This window comes from Nyctereutes procyonoides, unplaced genomic scaffold (genome assembly GCF_905146905.1).
Source record: "Nyctereutes procyonoides isolate TBG_1078 unplaced genomic scaffold, NYPRO_anot_genome, whole genome shotgun sequence".
Classification (NCBI taxonomy): Eukaryota; Metazoa; Chordata; class Mammalia; order Carnivora; family Canidae; genus Nyctereutes; species Nyctereutes procyonoides.
In genome coordinates this window covers 23,246,543-23,259,038 of record NW_026575117.1, presented here as the reverse complement: position 1 = coordinate 23,259,038, position 12,496 = coordinate 23,246,543, and the positions used below count along the sequence as shown (strand labels likewise).

At 56.2% G+C, this 12,496-nt stretch overlaps 1 protein-coding gene across 16 annotated transcripts in view; it reads right to left on the bottom strand.

Annotated features, from left to right (window-relative positions):
* The window catches only part of PLEKHA6 (pleckstrin homology domain containing A6), a 140,459-nt gene that overhangs the window by 23,546 nt on the left and 104,417 nt on the right, over positions 1 to 12,496 (bottom strand). For 10 of the 16 annotated variants that reach the window (XM_055334189.1, XM_055334193.1, XM_055334190.1 and 7 more), the window contains 5 exons: positions 10,176 to 10,276; positions 6,646 to 6,848; positions 4,623 to 5,105; positions 2,747 to 3,269; positions 2,188 to 2,274 (listed from right to left, as the gene is read on the bottom strand). In XM_055334189.1, coding sequence (XP_055190164.1) covers positions 2,188 to 2,274; positions 2,747 to 3,269; positions 4,623 to 5,105; positions 6,646 to 6,848; positions 10,176 to 10,276 — 1,397 coding nt within the window. Of the gene's footprint in view, positions 1 to 2,187; positions 2,275 to 2,746; positions 3,270 to 4,622; positions 5,106 to 6,645; positions 6,849 to 7,297; positions 9,674 to 10,175; positions 10,277 to 12,496 lie in introns of those variants that run through there. The other 6 variants (XM_055334197.1, XM_055334203.1, XM_055334191.1 and 3 more) reach the window with 5 other exon arrangements.

Below are 12,496 nucleotides of genomic sequence, written 5' to 3'. Positions count from 1 at the left end.
CAGTGGCTGTGTGTCCTTGGCATGTCACTTAACCTCTCTGTTTCTTTCGTCTTATCAGCTCTAAAAGGGGGATAACAACAGTTCCCACCCTGCAGGGTTGTGATAAAAGATCAAATGCTTTAGGATCCATAAGGAGCTCAGCAACAGTATGAGGCACAGGGAAAGCAGCCCGTTGCGGTGGCTGCTGCCATTACTACTTCCACGGCTGTAATTTTCGCCACCTTGGGTCACCTCCACTGGGCCACGCTGGTGATGCCCAGTTCCCGTGTGATTTGTAGCACGGATCTGGACACGGGAGTCTGCGTTTTTACAGCTGCGCAGCATCCTGACCTCCCAGTGTTTCTCGACACAGTGGCAGAACCCCCCATTTCAAAAGACAAGGAAACCAATGCTTAGAGCCTGGAGCCAGGTCTCCGCAGCCAGTTTCTTATCTTTGGAACATCTTCCAGAAGAAATGAGGTTGCTAACACTCTCCCTGTCTACCAGGCGTTATTCTCGAGAACGCACGCCCCGGATGCCAAAGAGCTTGGCAGAGGAGCTAACAAATGTATGGAACTCATGTAATTAAAACCAAACAAAACCCAAACCATCCTAGGGCAAGTCTGTAGTCCTCAGTTTACAAACTGCGGAGTTGAACAACCAGTGAACGAGGACAGATCATCTCCCAGCTTTAGGCAGCACTGAATCCCTAGCATTTTAGGACCAGACTGGCTGCTCACCCCCCCCCCCCTTCCACAGCCTCTGCCACTCTCTCCAGCAGAAATGCAAATTCCCGCCTGCCATCCCTTCCCCCAGCTCCATCTGGCCTGAACAAATAGGAGGTGGCATTCATTATTCATGGGGTCATTTCCTATTCTCCTTTTCCCCAGGAAAATCCCAGCTGCCCTAAAGGGTTTTGAGGAGAAAGCGTGTGAAGGCGCAAACCAAAATATAAGCCACTTTGTTGTGTCCTGGTGGTGCCAACAAAGGCTGTCAAACGGATGGAAGGTGAGGACGTGAGGAGGAGCAGGGAGACACGACAGGAGGGCAGGGGGATGGCGAGGGCGCACCAGCTCTGCCTACCTGCTGATCCAAATACTCTAGGTTTCTTTGCAACTGAAGGTCTAAAAGTTCATCCTACCCGGAGCCAGAGACCCAACGGCAACACAAACAAACAGGAACAAGACAACAACAGAAAACAATAAAAAGGAAGCAAAGCAGTTAAGAGTTAGCTGGGGGGGCAAGGTCAAAGAGGGGCCTCAGTCTGCCCTCAAGGAGTTCTGGGGAGGGACAGGGGTGAAGCTGGGGGCATGTCTCAAGATGTCTCAGCTCCGGGGCTCCTGGGGCTCCTGGTCCGTCTGGCCCTCTGCTGGGAAAGGGAAGCACCACGGAAACAAACTGGTTGGCCCACCCTAGCAGCTCCCGAGTTTTCGGGAAGAATCCATCGTTTCTAGATGGGTGCATGTGCTGCATGTCAGGGCTAGAGACTGGACAGAGAAGGATCAAAGGGAAGAAAGAAAGGGAAGGGCCCCTGCCATGCCTGCAGAGGCTCCTCCGTCCTGGCCTCCTGGGGCTAGATGGGGACAGGGGTCTGCAACAGGCCTTCAGGGACAGGGACTCTGCCTGTCAGTTCCAGTGGCCCTCACCAACCTCCCAGGTGGAGCATCTGCATCTGGTTCTCCAGGTGGAGACAAAAGTCCTCTGGAGAACCAATTCCAGGGAGAGACAAGTAGAAAGCAGGGAGAAAAGAAGGGACAGACATAATAATATGGAAAATTTTTTCTTCCTTAATCACACCGTCACTTGTCTCTTTCCCCAAAAGCAACACTCCAGGCAAGGACAGACTTGGAGAGAATGCCTGTTATTGGACACTCAGGCCTGATTTTTCTTCCCAGTGCATAATCCAAACCCTCGACCAGGCCCCTCTGCATGCCTGGCAGGAAGGTTTTCTGGGGTCTGGAGGGTCAGGACATCAGATGCCTCCAGATCTCGTCCCTGCTCCTCTATCTCATATCACAGGGATGGGGTACCTGGCATCAAACTCTGCATTGGTGTCACAGTCCTGGCCAGGAGGGAGGAGGTATCCAGAGGCTGCTAAAAACCAGGAGGGGCAGGCATGAGGCACAGAGTATCCCTGCGGCTGCCCTACTTTGGCCCCACCAGGGGAGGAGAGGTTCTGCGGGGGGTGGGTGGGAGGAGAGGACGTACCATCTTATCGTGGACCGTAGGGGATGGTGGGTAGTTGTAGGGGAACAGTCCTGCAGGGACTGGCCGCCTGTCTCCCAGGTAATCATACTGGAAGAGAAAGGGAATTGGAGAGGTGAGGGGGTCCAGCTGGGACACAGACTTCCCCACCAACTGAAGTTCAAGGTTAGGGACGTTTGTATCCTGTCCCAGAGCAGATGCCAAATTAAAATGGACAGCATTTATCCACTGCAGTATCCTTGCACTGACCTGTCCGGTCCTCAAGATTTGAAAAGACAGAACCCTCTCTGCCGTCTTACACAGAATTAGGGTTCCTGGCATGACCTGGGATGGGCACCAGCAGCAGTGTTCCTACTCGGGGGTCAGAGCAGATTCCCCCAAGCAGCTCTCCCACCGACAGAACTGCCAGTGGCTCCCCTGGGCATCACTGTGGCTCCTGCCACATACAGTGTGTGTCCCCAAGTCCCAGATGCCCCCACACCTCCACCTCCTCTCTGCAGATGGTAGTCGGCTTCTGGGGGATCTCAGGAGATGAGGAAGGAGGGGCAGGCTGGTGGCTCACCTTGGGGGAGCTGATGGATCGCCTCATCACATAGGCAGCAGGGTCAGCATAGATGTCCTCACTGCGAGGTGGCAGGCGCTCAAAGCGGGCACTGGGTGAGCGGACGGGGGAGTAAATGCGGGCACGGCCGTAGGAGCCCTGGCTGGGCGAGCGGGGCACTGAGTGGGAGCGGGGCTGCAGGGTCAGGCGGCGCAGGGAGCCGGAGGTGGCATCCAGCTCCTCGTAGTAGACTGGCTGCCGGGAGGGGGAGGGCCCGGGGAGCCAGACTGGGCCGTCCTGCCGCCCGTAGCCCGGGGGCTCCTTCCAGTCCCGCAGCTGGAAGGCAGGGCCGCCTCCGTTGCGGAACGAGTGTCGCTTGTCCTCCAGGGCCCAGGGTGGGCTGACCCGATCGTAGGCCGGCATGGAGCAGATGCTGTCCGGCCGCACCCCTGGGGGGTAGTACTGGTAATCATCTGGATACTGGGACGAGTAGGGGCCGTAATATTCAGGGACCCTGCGGGACACAGGGTAGAACCTAGAGGGACTGAGAGGGAAGGCAGACAAAATGAGCGCAACCCCTGCCCCTCCCTGTGCCCCAGCCCCACCTTCAGGTTCTCAGCCTAAAGAGGGCATGACCAGGTGATGGTGCCCCACGCTGACCCTGGGAGCCCCCAAAGCCGCCCCCCCCCCACTGCCTGAGCACTGAGCCCAGCTGCCAGGGGCACAGGGGAAGCTCCCTTGAAGCTTCCTCCCTCAACCAGCAACCTGAGGCTAGAAATGGAAATTTCACATTCAAAGCTTCCATCTCTGTCTTTATAAAATGAAATATCCCTGGGGAAGAGCTTTAAGCCTTATTAGCTATCTCTATCCCAGCATGAACCAATGCATCAGATCCTTTCCAGAGAGGTGAGCAGCAGAAAGAACGCGGGTGTATGAGGCACCTGGGGAGGGCGAGAGAGGAGGGACAAGAGGGCAGTTCCCTGGTTTGAGGTTCTTGTCATGGACAGGACCAGGTTGTTTCTGGGACTCATCCCAAGTGAGGTGCTCTCCCCAGGGCAGGCCACAGGCACCAGGGCCCCAAGCGGTGAGCAGCCTTCCTGTGTCCATCAGGTGTGGTCCGGGGAGCTGCCTACACCCACAGGGAAGGAGCAGCAGCCCCGCTTGCCCTGATGAATGCCATCGGGCCCAAAGAAGGCTTTGCAATATTTGAAAGCCCATCACTGGACAAGGAGCAAATCGGTCTAAAAGGCAGAACCAGGATTGGTGAGTGGCAACATTTTGTGTCTCCCCCCCCATTTTTTTTTTAAGATTTTATTTATTTATTCATGAGAGACCCAGATTGAGAGAGGCAGAGACACAGGCAGAGGGAGAAGCAGGCTCCACGCAGGGAGCCCGACGTGGGACTCGATCCCGGGTCTCCAGGATCAGGCCCTGGACTGAAGGCGGCGCTAAACCGCCGAGCCACCGGGGCTGCCCCTCTTTTCCCTTTTTGAACTGCATATAAAGGCTCTTGAGCAATTAGAGCTGTTCAAAAATGGGGTGAGTTGGCTTGGGGGTCAGTGAGGCTTGTGGTGGTAGAAACAATGAAACAGAAGATGTGGGGGTGGGAAGCATGGATGCCTATCTGGCTGGAAGAACTCGAAAGCCCCTCCCAGCGAGTGCCTGCATGTCTCCTGGGCACTCAGTGCCCTCTCCCTGTCTCTGAGGAGAGCACACAGGGCAGGAATCGAGAAGGCGTCAAACTCCACAGATGGAGCTGCGGGGCAGTAGAGGATCTGGACAAGCTGGGAACCCTGGGTTTGGGGGTCTTCCTGGTATCTCAACTCAGCCTGGCTTCCAGAAGGCTTCTAGCATGGGGCTGCTGCACATGTTACTACCTGCACCCCATCAGACTCACCTCCGGAGGTCTTCGGGTGGGGGCACCCCGCGGCGCAGGTTCACCCACTGCTGAAGCTGGTTCATGGAGCTCTTGCGCTGGGCAATTTTGTCGGGGTTGGCACGTGGGGGGAAGCTCCGCTGGTGCCCCCCACTCTCTGAGTCCTGAGGCAGAAAAGCCGTGCTCCCTGGTCGGCTCGGGGAGCTATACTGCCAGCCATTGGGCTGGGCAGGCCGATCCCCTCCCCCTGGGACACTCGGGCCCTCAGGGTAAGGGCTGCCAGGCTCTGAGGCTGGTTCTGGTCCGGCTTGGATGCCGTTGGCTTTCACCAGAGGCTCACTCTTGACTTCAGGCCTTTCAGGCTTCCTCTCGGCCTTCTCGCAGCCCCGGCCGTCACCCTCCCCTCGAGTCTTGGCCTCTGGCTCGGGCTTGGGGACACTATTGTGGGACGGCTGGTGGTGGTGTTTGCTAGGTGGGATGTTCTCAGAGTCTGGCTTCTCGTGGCTGCAGGATGCCAAGGGAGATGTTAAAGGGACTCCAGCCCAGCACGGAGCTGGGTAGGGGGTTGTAGACTGGGAAAGAAGGAGCGGAGAAGGGTGGGCAGGAAGGTAGCGACGGACATGGGATTCAGTGAATTCCAATTCGTTTCCTAAATCCCCCCATTTCGCCTTCTTGCTCCAGCCTGGGCGATCACTAGAACACCCGTTCCGATCTTGCCTATGCTCAGTGGGCTAGTTTTACCCTCCACGTCTTCTCCAAGGTCTCTCTCTGCTTCCTTTTGCTGACTGCATTGGATCCAGCTTTCCAAAGCCACGGCCAACCCTAAGCTCCCCCAGCCCTGCCTCCTCTACAGCCTGCCTCCGCTCCAGCCCCCTGAGCTCCATATACACTACACAAAAGTTTCATAGCGGCCACATGACATTTCAGCTATGAGGCTTGTTACAGGTCAGCCCTCTGTCCTATGCAAGTTCTTTCAATTCAGTGAGTCCTGGGCTCCCTGCTGGCAGAATGGGTGGGTGTAGGAGTCCCTCCCATGGCAGGACTGTGGGATCAAACAGAGCAGGCGCCAGGTGTTGCCTCAAACAACCTCGGCATAGAGATGTGCTGGTTCCCTTCTCCAGAATAAGCTTCTTCCAGGACTGACTCCATCAGAACATAAGCTCCACGAGGTGGGAGCATGTCGACTTGTCTTCCCTTGTTTGCCTAGCGCCCGACACAGTGCCTTACACATATCTATTTACAGTAAATGTTTATGAATGAAATGAGCGAACTTCTGGAAGTGCGCCCCTCCACTGAAGCGAAGATGGAATCTCGTGACCGCGTTTTCCCTGCGGCTGCCCAAATCCAACATCTTCAGGCATCCTTGTTGCAACACTGCCTGGTAAACACTTCTAAGACACTAAAATAGACTTGGAGTCTACACCATAAAACCTCCTTCTTCTGGATGCTTGTTTACATCTACCTTGAGGTAGGTGTATGTTAACATACAAACTCCGTAAAGACAGGCCCCGAGGCTACAGGGGCGGCCGGTGGGGAAGGGGACTGGGCACCATGGGCTAAGCGTTGGCCACTCATCCACCCCGTGAGGGAGGATTCTAACTGCTGTCTTCGAGGAGGGGAAATTCAGGTTGGGAGAGGTGAAGCAGCTTACACTGCTCTCAGAGTGGGCAAGGGGCTAAGTGGGGATTTGAACCCACCCCCACCCTCTTCCAGAGGTCATGGGCTTAACGTGCACAGACAAGAATAAGCGAGTGAATGACCCTGGCCCTTGGCTCCTGGCCAGGCCCCAATGAAACCTGACTTCTCTCTTGGCCTCCAGCAGCCCAGAGAGGAGAGGAAGAGCCAGTCAGAGGAGGAGAGGCTCCAGGCTCGGAAATCACTTAGCCAGGTACCTGCTGAGAGGCAAGGAGCAGTTCATGTGTTCTCAGGTGTTCCCAGAGGTGCAAGCCAGCATGCTGGGCTCAGGAGGTCATAGAGTGGGGTGCTTCCTCACTCGTCTTTCTCTGGCACTCCTCACACCCATGCCCGGTGCCCTGTTACTTACTTGTGATGCACAGCTTGGGGCACCGACTTCTGGGCTGGGGGGATCTGTACTCGGGCAGCCTCCCCCATGGCCTGGATCCAGGCCTCCTGCTCCTCGGGGCTCTCGGCACTGAAGAAGTAGGTGCGGACCCCAGCATGCTCGGCCTGTGGGGAGAGGCAGTGCGTGGAACTGGCCCTGGCCTCATCCACCCAGCATGTAGACACCTGTAGGGAGAAGACACACACATCCACAGAACAGGTGGTCAGGCAGGCTGTTCCCTTGACCTGTAGCTCTTTCCCCACATGGAGCTCAGGAGCACAGTGAGGAGGACAGCCTCCAGCTATGCTAAGTGCTCCAGCTGGCATATGGGCTAGCTCTCTGGACACCCCCAAATGGTCCAGTAGCCAGGTAAGCTTACCTGCCCCACCTGCGGTGATTATAAACAGGAAGGACAATTACCATGCCCACTTTCCCATCAAATTCCATCTTTGATTTGAAGGGCAATTACCCAATGTCTGGGAGAGATGCCCCCCACCCCGCCCCCGGGGCACATGCCAGTCATGGCCCAGCTCGGCTTCTGAGGATCTCGTACTGTCTCTTCTGTGCAGAGAGACAGCCAGGCCTCCGTCTCCCTGCGCATGCACCGGACATGCACACTGTTAGAGCACGCTACCTAGTTGGCGGCCGCAAGCGGGTGCGGCAGGCGGGAACCCAGAAGAGAGCTCCTGTCCAGAGGAGGGGTCCTCATGCAGTCAGAAGGAGGAGAAGCAGAGAACAGGTCAACCAGACACCAGAGAGAGAGACAGAAGATGACGTGGCAGGAACGTTGAGCAGAGGGAAGTGGGGAGCCATTCAGATCACCCCTTCTACTCGCTGTCGCCATGGGGCCGCAGCACACAGCAATGTCCCACATAGCCCTCCAAGAGCGAGGAGTGGAGAGCTTGCCCCAAGGCAATGGGGGCTGTGGGCGGGAGGATTCAGGGCATCCCTGTGCTGATCTGAGCCCCGTTCCCAACCAGCTCTGCAGTTGCAAACGACCTCGGTTTTTGTTCTGGCCTGAAGTGACGTGCCTGTCTAACGGGGAGGGAAGCTCAAAGTTCTCCGGCTACAGGGAAGAGATGCTCCAGAGCTGAATTCTTTCTGGGACCTCAGTACACTCCCCCAGTGAGACTTTCGATCTCCCAGAAAAAGCAGATAGCCTGGTTTCTTCCCACTCAACATGAGAAATCCAAGGGATTAATAGTCTCAGATGTGAACCTCACTTCGGTCCCTGACCCCTCAGGTGTGAAGTCCTCAGTCTCTTAGGGTTGGAAGGAGAGAAGACGGGGCTCTCCTGACCAAGCCCCAGGGCTCTCCTAAGCAGCAGGGTCAAACCAACACCCTCCAAGTGCTTTCTCGGCTGGACCTTCACTCCACTGGACCACCGTCCCCCAGCACGTGATTCCTTTCCAACAGGCGTCGTGACCCAATGACATCCTACTTCCCCCTAAGACTTTCCTCTGGATCCTGCCAATGTCTACCCTCCAGCAGGGGGCCCAGACTGTGGGCAGCTGCAGGGAGGTGCTAACAGCTGGTGGAGCTATAAGGAGGCCTCTCAGGATTGAAACTGCACAGTGATACTGAGAGCAGGGGTCCGGGCAAGCTCTCTGGCATGGAGGCCACGGGGTGGTAGCTAAGAGAGAGACACAGGCGGGACTTGTGGGTATGACCTGGGGCTGGTGGGAGTGGGCAGCAAGTGAATCGGTTTGCTGGTGAGTGCCCTGTGTGTGAAGAACTGTCCTTTGGGCACCCGTCACGGGGACACGGATGCTCTCTTTGCACTCGAAGGGCTCGTGGTCAAGCTGGAGGACAAAACATGTCCACAAGGAAATGAGGAGAAAACAGAGGCATGAGAACAATGGTTTGCAGCAGGAGAAGACGGAGGGCCTGGGGAAGGACAGGGCAGCTGATGGGCAGCCAGAGGCGACATCAGCCTGGCACCGTGAGAGGGGGCCACAGAACTACCCCAGGGGGTGAAGTCTCCCCAGAGGCCTCATGGGGCTGGGTTAGGAAGAGGGTAAGGCGTTCAGCAGTAGGCCGGGCAGGAATAGTGCCCAAGCTCATTATTAGCCAGCCAAGGGTCTTGCTTGGTGGCCACAACAGGACAAGCCTCCCATCTTTCTCGGCTCCTCTCCTTTCCTTGGGAAAGGGCCACGGAAAAACCCACAATTGTAATCCTTTGTGTGCCACCGAGCACCACCCTCAGAGCTGGGTTTTAAAGAGGCAGTGCCCTCCTGGCGGGGGGGGGGGCAGGGGAAGGAGGAGGGGGCGGCTGGGCACATGTGGCTCAGCCACTTGGGACGCTGACAGAGTGCTGAGCCCGGCTGTGGATGTTGTCTGTGCCCAGGTCTGGAGGGGAAGGTGAGACAGGCTGTTTGGCTGTGTGGGTGCGAATGTGCATAGTTGTTGGTTAAACAACCTGTTTCTACTTCCCCAGCTAGGACCTGGCTCCCAGGAGCCAGAGTTTTATTAATTGTTCATTCTGTTCACACCTCGGGCAGACAGGACCCTAGGAGGCTAATTATGTGCCAGAGACATCCCTCCTTGTCCCCTGGAGCAGCACCTGTGTGGGCTGCCGCCTTTTTTTCCAGAACCAGGTGACTAGGTGTGAAGGACAGGAAGGGCAGAGTCTCTGAGGTCCTAGAGGCTCTGATGCTGACCTGGTGTTACCGGCAATTCCTTTCATCTCACACCATAGCTTTAGGTTTTCAGGGACGCGGATAGTGATTCTCAACTAGGGGAGGGAGGGCTGTGCACTAAGAAAATGCATAGTTGGTATCATAATTTTATATTTGGAAATGAAAAGGAGCCTATGGCCTTTGCATCATAAAATACAAAAGGGGCACGGGTATTTTTAATTGTTTTTAATGGGTCATGAATTTTTAAATGTGGAAAAACACTGGCCTGTGATGAGCCAGCTGCAAGCACATCTTTGAGGGCTGGATCCCCCGGGGGTTCCCGGGGAGTGACACTGAGCAGGCGCACGAGGGCCGTCTCCCCGCGCTCATCGTTCTCGTCAACTACAGTCTGCATGAGGTTCACATTTCTTGATTGTAATCAAACTCAACTCCTAATTTTCTCTAGAGGATGAAATCTGAGTGAGTTTGACAGGGGGTCTAGTTCCCTGGGCCCAATGTAGGGAGGATTCCTTTCTAGAAGGGATGTTAGAACCCCAGCAGCCCCCGGCCCCTGCCTCTGCTGCCAGGCCTTTGGGCAGAGGGTTCACGGGCTCAGGATGTAGTACCTCGCTCCTAGGAAAACCCGTGGTACCGCTGAAGCCCATACCTACCGGCCTAACCCGAGGGGAGCCACCCAGCTGACTCCTGAGAGAAGAGCCTCGTCTCAGCCCCACGACAGCCCGCACCAAGTCCAGGGACCGCCGCCTACTCCCTCCTTCCACTGCCACTTGGGCCTCCTTGAGGAGGCAGCTCAGGATCCTTCTCCATGCCCCACCTGCTCTAGGAGAGCGGCCCTCCCTTCCCCCCTGGCCCAGGAGAAGAAGGCCAGCTGACCTTAAAGGTGTATTTTCGGCTGATGTTGTCTGAAGGCTGCACCGCAGCCACCCGGAAGCTCAGGAGGGGGATGCTGCCCAGGATGCTCTCCTCCTTCTCATCTGCCGGGTAAAAAGGCACAGGTGAGATGCATGTGCCTGGTGAGCACGTGGGCAGAGAGGGGAGGAGTATATCGGCCCTATGATGATGAACAGCAATAGGTACTTGCTGCTCACGTACCCCATTTAAAGGGTAAGAAGGCTGAGATACAGAGAGGGTAAGTAATTCGTCCAACGTTACTTCAGCAGAGAGTGGTGGATCGGTCTTTGGACCCAAGAAGTCTGACTCCCAAGCAAGCGTTTTTTTGTTTTTTTGTTTTTGTTTTTGTTTTTTTAAGTCAACTTCACCCCTCTGTGGGGCTCAATCTTACCACCTCAAGATCAAGAGTCTCATGCTCTGCCAACTTAGCCAGGCAGGCACCTCTCCCTGGTAAACATTCTGAGCCACTCTCCTATCTATGCAGCTTCCCCCAGCAAGAAATTCCAACAGGGACACACGTAAGAGGACAATAACAGGATCGGGCATGGCAGTGTGGATAGTCCCCCTTCGGCTCTGGTGTCTCTGGGGGGCTGTGTCTGAGGTTCTCCCAGGCACCCGACAGCTTGCTCTGTCTTCTCCTGACAGGGCTCTGCCTTCCCCTATATGGCCCCTGCAGAACCTCTGAGCCCTCCAGTTCCCGCATCAGGTGAACAAGCAGGCTGCTGCATCATTCATCCTGGATCTCCAAAGGAACCTCAGGGGTGAGCTGGTCAGGACCCCAGCTGTCAGTCAGAGCCACAGAAGGTGGGAGGCGCTCTGTGGAACAGGTGGGGGGCAACTCCCCACCTCCCTGGAATAGCTCTTTCTTCCTGAGCTTGGAAACCCTGTGAGACCCTCAGTTAGGGCTCAGAAGGCTCAGGGGTTATGAACTCATGGGTTCCCCTTCTCCTCTTCATCATCACGGATACAAGATCCTTGGCTTAAGGTCCAGCTTCCTGTGCAGAGTCAGCATGGCGCCCAGAGGAAGGCTACGCTAGAGGATCAAGAGGAACCCGGGGCCAGGGACCCAGGGCTGCTTCAGGACACCTCCGATGTCCTCTGGAGGTGATGGCCTCCTGCCTGGTAGTGTCCAGGCCCATGTTTCGGGGGTCTTCTGAGGGCATCTCTCAGCAGATGGTGGCCCCCACCACAATGCCCTTCAAGCTCACAACCTTTAAGCTCCTACCCTCACGCCAGTCCCTGAGTTTCTCTTCTGCAGAGAGCCTGGCTTCCCTTCAGCTTCGGGCATACTCTGGCTCCAGCCAGCCCTGGGTCCCAGAGGCCTGGCACCAGGGCCCAGGCCTGGGCAGGTGCTTCTCCCCTAGTCTTAGGCTTTTTTATGTGACTGGACTCTGTCTCTGCAGCCCCTTCCTGGTTTCTGTTCTTGGGGTTCAGGTGGCCTACAGGTACAGCAGCATTCTGGAAGGTCACTGGTACAACCTTTGTTTGTGAAAGTTAATGATTCACAGAATGGCTCCCAGGAGGCCCAGAGAGGTCAGGGCTCTGCCATTCCCGGGGCATGGAGGAACAGAAACAGCCTCTCCTGCTACAAGACCATTTTACCCTTCTCTCCCTGTGGCCCCGCACTGGTGTGGCAGGGCTGTGGCTGTCCTCCTCCCTCACTACGTCCCTCAGCACCTCCTTGACCCAACATTGCTGTACATATTTTAAAAATAACTTCCTAGAGTCTGCGTCACCAATGTTATTAGGTCTCTCTCTCTCTCTCTCTCTCTCTCTCTCTCTCTCTCTGAGAGGCTTGGGAGAGTGAGTGTTGGGGTGCACACAGAGCGTAGAGGCTAGAGGGTTATTCATGGACTCAACACTAATTGAGCACCTACTACATGCCAGGCGCTGTTTTAGCTGTGGCTATAGCGTGAACAAAACGGAGATTTCTGCCCCCATAGGTCAGCTCAGACGGTCCAGGGGGACGGGAGGAAGAACGACACACAGGCTGGTCGGTAGGTCACCTGCTAGTAGTGACCAGGGACCTTCCACTTTTCCTTTCCTACCCCACAGCCCAGCCCAGGACTTCACCATCTATCACATGACTGTCCTGTTTGCCCGCTGTGCCCACTGTGTCCCCCATCAGGACCTAGAACTCCGCCTGAAACCTCGAGGGCTCCTGGTAAATATGGTTGAAGGTGAAGCAAGAGAGTGAGCACGTGAGTGAGCAGGCTCTGTCTTTATCCCGCCGTCATGCCCCACAGGTGCCGGAGGCTGTGGGGCATATTTGTACCCTCACCCCCCACCCCCACCCATGTCCA